The sequence below is a fragment of the Elephantulus edwardii genome, unplaced genomic scaffold, assembly GCF_000299155.1.
Source record: "Elephantulus edwardii isolate Elephantulus edwardi_28Jun2011 unplaced genomic scaffold, EleEdw1.0 scaffold00289, whole genome shotgun sequence".
NCBI lineage: Eukaryota > Metazoa > Chordata > Mammalia > Macroscelidea > Macroscelididae > Elephantulus > Elephantulus edwardii.
The window spans coordinates 1907113-1914427 of record NW_006400039.1 but is presented as its reverse complement, the minus strand read 5'-3'; the positions used below and the strand labels follow the sequence as shown (position 1 = coordinate 1914427).

Sequence of the window (7315 nt, the reverse complement as noted above, 5' to 3'; positions counted from 1 at the left end):
GGGGAGGACAGGGGTGAGGGCAGGGAGGGCAGTGGGGAGGGTGGGGTGGGGGTGGGGCACCGCATCACCCCTTCCCTGGCAGGTGATGAAGACGATGGGCCTGAACAATGCGGTGCACTGGGTGGCGTGGTTCATCACGGGCTTTGTCCAGCTGTCCATCTCGGTGACCGCACTCACGGCCATCCTCAAGTACGGCCAGGTACTCATGCACAGCCATGTGGTCATCATCTGGCTCTTCCTGGCTGTCTACGCTGTGGCCACCATCATGTTCTGGTGAGCAGCATGGCTGGAGGGGGGCTGCGGGGCTGCAGCCAGCCAGGAGGCACTGAGGGTGGGGTGTGCTGACCACTCTGTGACCCCCAGCTTCCTGGTGTCCGTGCTGTACTCGAAGGCCAAGCTGGCCTCGGCCTGTGGTGGGATTGTCTACTTCCTGAGCTACGTGCCCTACATGTACGTGGCGATCCGAGAAGAGGTGGCTCACGATAGGATCACTGCCTTTGAGAAGTGCATAGCGGTGAGGGTTATGGCTGGGCGGCTGGGCAGTGGAGCCACCCCAACCATGTCCCGTCCTGCCCTGCCCCTGACACTGCTGTCCCCTTAGTCCCTGATGTCCACAACTGCCTTTGGCCTGGGTTCCAAGTACTTTGCCCTCTACGAGGTGGCTGGCGTGGGCATCCAGTGGCACACCTTTAGCCAGTCTCCTGTGGAAGGGGACGACTTCAACCTGCTGCTGGCCGTGACCATGCTGGTGGTGGACGCGGCGGTCTATGGTGTGCTCACGTGGTATATCGAGGCTGTACACCCAGGTAGGAGAAGGTGTGAGGCTGGGGAAGGCACACCCTGAGTGGTGGACTGCCCACCTCAGCCTCTCTCCTGCTCCCCGCCCCCCCCACCAGGCATGTATGGGCTTCCCCGGCCCTGGTACTTCCCGTTGCAGAAGTCTTACTGGCTGGGCAGTGGGCGCAGCGAGGCCTGGGAGTGGAGCTGGCCCTGGGCACACACCCCCCGCCTCAGTGTTATGGAAGAAGACCAAGCCTGTGCCATGGAGAGCCGGCGATTTGGTGAGGTGCTGGGCACTGTGGGCTGGGCTTGGGAGTGAGGAGACACAGGGCATCCTCAGCTCCACCCCTGTGTGGCTGACCTGTGACCCTTGCAGAGGAGATGAGAGGCATGGAAGAGGAGCCCACCCACCTGCCGCTGGTGGTCTGCGTGGACAAGCTGACCAAGGTCTACAAGAATGACCGGAAGCTGGCCTTGAACAAGTTGAGCTTGAACCTGTATGAGAACCAGGTCGTCTCCTTCTTGGGGCACAATGGGGCCGGCAAGACCACAACCATGTGAGGAGCTGACCTGCGGCGTGACTAGAGTGACCTAGGGCCTGTGGGTGCGGGGTGAACAGGGGCAGAGGCAGGGCTAGTGACGGACAACACCCCCCAGGTCCATTCTGACTGGTCTGTTCCCACCGACCTCGGGCTCGGCCACCATCTATGGGCATGATATCCGCACCGAGATGGAGGAGATCCGCAAGAACTTGGGCATGTGCCCACAGCACAACGTGCTCTTCGACCGGCTCACGGTGGAGGAACACCTGTGGTTCTACTCACGGCTGAAGAGCATGGCACAGGAGGAGATCCGCAAGGAGATGGACAAGTGGGCGGGGCCAGGAGCCAGAGGGGCGGGCCTGTGGGTGGGACTGGTGGGTTAGCCAGGGGCGGGACTGGTGGGCTGGCAGGGGGCGGGGCCATGGGCAGGAGAGGAGGATGTGGGTGGGGCTGGCGGGGGAGCTGGAAGGGCGGGCCCGTGGGCGGGAGTGGAGGACGTAGGTGGTGGTGGGCTAGCCAGGGGGCGGGGCCAGTGATACGGGCGGGGTTAATCGCCGGAGGGGCGGGTCTGTGGGCGGGGACGCGAGGCTGTGGGCAGAGACAAGCACCTGTGGGCGGGGCATGATGTTGATGTGTAACGCAGGGTTGGGTTGAGGATGAGGAAAGGACTATGAGCATTACTAATCCCGGATGGACATTAAGATGAGTGAGGCTATGAGGAGGCAGAGTGGTACAGCTGTGGGCAGGTGGGCCCAGGTGGGGTCAGGAGTACCACACCTGAATGGAAAGTGAACTGCATGGGCTACAGTGGTTCTGGGGTCCTGGGCGTGGCCACAGCACTCCCGCGCCAGCGTGCTCCACCCACTTCCAGAATGATTGAAGACCTGGAGCTGTCCAACAAGCGACACTCGCTGGTGCAGACGCTGTCGGGGGGCATGAAGCGCAAACTCTCTGTGGCCATCGCTTTTGTGGGGGGGTCCCGTGCCATCATCCTGGACGAGCCCACGGCTGGTGTGGACCCCTATGCCCGCCGTGCCATCTGGGACCTCATCCTGAAGTATAAGCAGGGTGAGCCAGCAGGCCGCAGGGGTGCAGGGGACACAGGGTACCTGCCCAGCCACTGACTGGCTCCGTTTCCCCCAGGCCGCACCATCCTCCTGTCCACCCACCACATGGATGAGGCTGACCTTCTGGGGGATCGAATTGCCATCATCTCCCACGGGAAACTCAAGTGCTGTGGCTCCCCGCTCTTCCTTAAGGGTGCCTACGGGGATGGTTACCGCCTCACGCTGGTCAAGCGGCCTGCGGAGCCTCGAGGCCCCCAAGGTCTGTGCTGAGACTCCCATGGGAGAGCACATCTGTCACCATGCCCAGAAGCCCTGGCTTCCCCCCCAGTCAGTGACACCATTCCCCTCTCCTCCCCCAGAGCCAGGGCTGGCGTCCAGCCCCCCAGGCAGGGCCCCGGTGAGCAGCTGTCTGGAGCCACAGGTCTCACAGTTCATTCGCAAGCACGTGGCTTCCTGCCTGCTGGTGTCTGACACGAGCACCGAGCTTTCCTACATCCTGCCCAGTGAGGCCGCCAAAAAAGGGGCATTTGAGCGCCTCTTCCAGGTTGGATGGCCAGTGGGGTTGGGCCCGGGGGGCTGACAGACCCTGCATCCCACCCCACCTCACCTGGCCCTCCCATAGCACCTGGAGCACAATCTGGAGGCTCTTCACCTGAGCAGCTTCGGACTCATGGACACGACGCTGGAGGAGGTGTTCCTGAAGGTGTCCGAGGAGGACCAGTCTTTGGAGAACAGCGAGGCCGGTGAGAGGTCATCTTAGAGGGCCCAAGATTGGTCAGGCACCACTCCTCTCTCCAGTGATGAGGTCCTGGGGGACACAGGGAGCATGGAGGCCCTCAGGGTCAGCCTGGGAACTGGGGTCCATGGAACCCCTTAGAGGCAGCCCTGGAAATGGGGTGGGTGGAGCTCCCCAGGATCAGCCTGGAAACTGGGGTCTTGGGCAGGTGGCTAGGTGGACATGGGACCTTGGGGCTGAGAGCAGCCTGAGAGGTTACGGTCAGCCCGAGGCAGGGGGTCTCAGGCAGTGGAGAGCGGTAGGACCTGGACCTTCAGACTCTCCAGGCTTGAGTGGGTGGGTGGGTCCATGTTAGCCTAAGAATCAGGGGTTCTGGTCAGTCTGGGCGATGTAGGGGGGTGAGTAGTGTGGGGGCCAGGCTCCTCAGGTAAGGGTGGGCCGTCCTGAGTCCCTTTCTCTCTGGCTCCCTTACTGCTCAGATGTGAAGGAGTCTAGGAAGGACGTGACGCTGGGGGTAGAGGCCCCCGTGGCTGGAGAGGCACCTGCTGGCAACCTGGCCCAGTGTGCAGAGCTGGCCAACTCACAGGGCTCACTGCAGTCAGTGTCCTCCGTGGGCTCTGCCCGTGGTGACGAGACTGCAGGCTTTGCTGAGGTCTATGGGGACTATCGCCCCCTCTTTGACAATCTTCAGGACCCTGACAACGTCAGCCTGCAAGGTGAGGGAGGCTATGTGGGTCGGACTGGTGGAGCAAGGGCACAGCGAGCTGCCCACTCACTCTAGCTTCTGTACAGAGGCAGAGGCTGAGGTCCTTACACGGGTTGGCCAGGGCAGCTGCAAGCTCGATGGCTGGTGGCTCCGGGTGCGCCAGTTCCATGGGCTCCTGGTCAAGAGATTCCACTGTGCCCGTCGCAACTCCAAGGCTCTCTGCTCCCAGATCCTACTGCCCGCCTTCTTCGTCTGCGTGGCCATGACCGTGGCCCTCTCTGTCCCCGAGATCGGTACAGCCACCCGACAGGCAAAGGGGCCCCACGTGAGGCGTGCAGGGGACCTTGGCCAGCAGGCTGGGCGGCTTTCAAGCAGGAGTGGGGTGGGGGAGCGGGAGCTGTGGGGCCTCTTCAGGCTTTGACGTCCACATGATAGGAAGAGGGCACTCAGATCTGGGGCCCCAGGTGAGTGTCCTGACGGCTCAGCCTCCTGCTTCCCTCCAGGTGACCTGCCCCCGCTGGTCCTCTCCCCATCTCAGTACCACAACTACACCCAGCCACGTGGCAACTTCGTCCCTTACGCCAACGAGGAGCGATGGGAGTACAGGTGAGTGGGCTCAGGCCTGGGGGAGGGGAGGGCAGGGCGGCCCGCCACTCATGATGGCCTCTCCTAGGCTGCGGCTGTCGCCGGATGCCAGCCCCCAGCAGCTCGTGAGCACCTTCCGGCTGCCATCCGGTGTGGGTGCTACTTGCGTGCTCAAATCTCCCGCCAACGGCTCCTTGGGACCCACAATGAATCTGAGCAGTGGCGAGTCCCGTGTGCTGGCCGCACGCTTCTTCGACAGCATGTGCCTGGAGTCCTTCACACAGGGCTTGCCGCTGTCCAATTTTGTGCCACCCCCACCATCGCCTGCCCCATCCGACTTCCCTGTGTCCCTAGACGAGGACCCTCTGCAGGCCTGGAACGCTTCCCTGCCGCCCACCGCCATGCCAGGTGCCGCTAGGGTCAAGGCCCTTGAGCCGGAAGCAACAGGCATAGGAGAAAGGGGGGAGCAGCTGGGACAGGGCTTAGGGAGCAGGGGCAGGGGGTGATGGAGGGGTGGATCACAGGAGAGGGGGTAGGGATCAGGAGGGGGCAGAGTGTAGGAGGGGTGGCGGGGCTCAGGGGCAGGGCCAACTCACCTTCTGCCCTCAGAGACCTGGACCTCAGCCCCCTCCCTGCCGCGCCTTGTCCGGGAGCCGGTCCGCTGCAGCTGCTCCATGCAGGGCACCGGGTTCTCCTGCCCCAGTGGTGTGGGAGGACACCCACCCCAGATGCGGGTTGTCACCGGAGACATCCTAACTGACATCACGGGCCACAACGTGTCTGAATACCTGCTCTTCACCTCTGACCGCTTCCGGCTGCACCGGTGAGCGAGTGAAGAGACGCTGTTGTGGGTGGGCGGGTGGCCAGTGCCCGCTGCTTCATACCAGCCTCACCCAGGTCACCACCCCCACCTACTCCCCCGCTCTTACTGCCTGCCGTTCTCATCATCCCCACCGGCCCACGTAGGTATGGAGCCATCACCTTTGGCAACGTGCAGAAATCTATCCCAGCCTCGTTTGGTGCGCGGGCTCCGCCCATGGTGCGGAAGATTGCAGTGCGAAGGGCCGCTCAGGTCAGCCTGTGGGGACTAGAGGGGCCGGCCTCGCCAAGTCCATGAGCCACGGTGGCCTTGGGACACACTGGGACCTTTACTCTCTCACCAGGTTTTTTACAACAACAAGGGTTACCACAGCATGCCCACATACCTCAACAGCCTCAACAATGCCATCCTGCGTGCCAACCTGCCTAAGAGCAAGGGGAATCCGGCCGCCTATGGTGAGGGGGTCGGCAGGGCAGGGGCGGGACGGGACGAGAGGGGAGCGGGAACTGAGGCGGCTGTCCCCTGTGCCACAGGCATCACTGTCACCAACCACCCGATGAACAAGACCAGTGCCAGCCTCTCGCTGGATTACCTGTATGTGCTGTGGAGGCGGGGTCTTGTTGGGCGGGGCCAAGGTGCCGCCGTGGTGGGTGGGATCTGGGGGGGGCTGGGCCGCTGTGGGTGGGGCCTCATGGAGCAGGGTCCTGGTGGGGGTAGCCCTCCTTGCCATGCCATCTCCCACCCCTAGGCTACAGGGCACAGATGTGGTCATCGCCATCTTCATTATCGTCGCCATGTCCTTCGTGCCAGCCAGCTTCGTGGTCTTCCTGGTGGCCGAGAAGTCAACTAAGGCCAAGCATTTGCAGTTTGTTAGCGGCTGCAACCCCGTCACCTACTGGCTCGCCAACTACGTGTGGGACATGGTACGGCTGTGTCCACCTGGCACACCTGAGTCGGGCCGCTTCAGCCCCAGGGCACTGCCCGTGCCCAGCATGTGATCTCCAGGCGTAGTTCCCTCCTAGCGCTGCTGCCCCCACCCCAAACAAACCCTGCATGGCAGTCCACCCCCAGCAGGCTCTCCAGTCCTCCCTGGCCGGGCTCCCACCCCGCATCCCGCCTGCAGTCCCCCCTCACTGGCCACACACCTTCCCATTCGTGCAGCTCAACTACCTGGTCCCAGCCACCTGCTGTGTCATCATTCTCTTCGTGTTCGACCTGCCAGCCTACACCTCTCCCACCAACTTCCCGGCCGTCCTGGCTCTGTTCTTGCTCTACGGGTAAGGGACCGCACACGTGGCAGGGCGGGCGTTGGCCGGGCAGCCAACTGACTGCTGCCCACCACAGGTGGTCCATCACACCCATCATGTACCCGGCCTCCTTCTGCTTCGAGGTGCCCAGCTCTGCCTACGTTTTCCTCATCGTCATCAACCTCTTCATCGGCATCACGGCCACCGTGGCCACCTTCCTACTGCAGCTCTTTGAACATGACAAGGTGGATAGGGCAGGACCAGGCTGGGGCAGGCTGACCCTGGGTGGGCAGAGCGGGGCAAGGGGGGAGTTGGTAGTGCAGGGTGGGGGTGGGGAGGTGCCAGAGCAGCTGGGGTGGGGCAGTGGGGGGAGCAGGATGAGGATGGAGTGGGCTGGCTCAGACCTAGTCCCTTCCACCTGTGACCTTGCAGGACCTGAAGGTCGTCAACAGCTACCTGAAAAGTTGCTTCCTCATTTTCCCCAACTACAACCTTGGCCACGGGCTCATGGAGATGGCTTACAACGAGTACATCAACGAGTATTACGCGAAGATTGGTGTGTGGGGCGGGGCCCTCGAGGTGTGGGCATGGCTGAGGGGGGTCCCTGAGTGGACCTTGAACCAGCTGTCCTGACACAGGCCAGTTTGACAAGATGAAGTCCCCGTTTGAGTGGGACATCGTCACTCGGGGGCTGGTGGCCATGACAGTGGAGGGCTTTGTCGGATTCTTCCTTACCATCATGTGTCAGTACAACTTCCTGAGGCAGCCACAGTGAGTGGGGTGAGGGGGTGGCATGAGTGGGGTGAGGGGGCCGCATGAGTGGGGTGAGGGG

The 7315-nt window shown here is 62.9% G+C and overlaps 1 protein-coding gene across 1 annotated transcript in view; it reads left to right on the top strand.

The window, feature by feature from the left end:
• The window catches only part of ABCA2 (ATP-binding cassette, sub-family A (ABC1), member 2), a 21274-nt gene that overhangs the window by 9152 nt on the left and 4807 nt on the right, over window positions 1-7315 (top strand). Inside the window, exons 18-40 of the mRNA XM_006900653.1 lie at window positions 78-273; window positions 364-514; window positions 602-806; window positions 897-1061; window positions 1157-1337; window positions 1438-1650; window positions 2194-2390; window positions 2466-2648; window positions 2749-2933; window positions 3012-3132; window positions 3605-3841; window positions 3918-4124; window positions 4335-4437; window positions 4505-4824; window positions 5026-5239; window positions 5383-5488; window positions 5580-5691; window positions 5770-5830; window positions 5985-6159; window positions 6398-6513; window positions 6581-6728; window positions 6916-7039; window positions 7122-7254. Of these exons, the coding sequence (XP_006900715.1) occupies window positions 78-273; window positions 364-514; window positions 602-806; window positions 897-1061; window positions 1157-1337; window positions 1438-1650; window positions 2194-2390; window positions 2466-2648; window positions 2749-2933; window positions 3012-3132; window positions 3605-3841; window positions 3918-4124; window positions 4335-4437; window positions 4505-4824; window positions 5026-5239; window positions 5383-5488; window positions 5580-5691; window positions 5770-5830; window positions 5985-6159; window positions 6398-6513; window positions 6581-6728; window positions 6916-7039; window positions 7122-7254 (3853 nt within the window). The remainder of the gene's footprint in view (window positions 1-77; window positions 274-363; window positions 515-601; window positions 807-896; window positions 1062-1156; window positions 1338-1437; window positions 1651-2193; window positions 2391-2465; window positions 2649-2748; window positions 2934-3011; window positions 3133-3604; window positions 3842-3917; window positions 4125-4334; window positions 4438-4504; window positions 4825-5025; window positions 5240-5382; window positions 5489-5579; window positions 5692-5769; window positions 5831-5984; window positions 6160-6397; window positions 6514-6580; window positions 6729-6915; window positions 7040-7121; window positions 7255-7315) is intronic.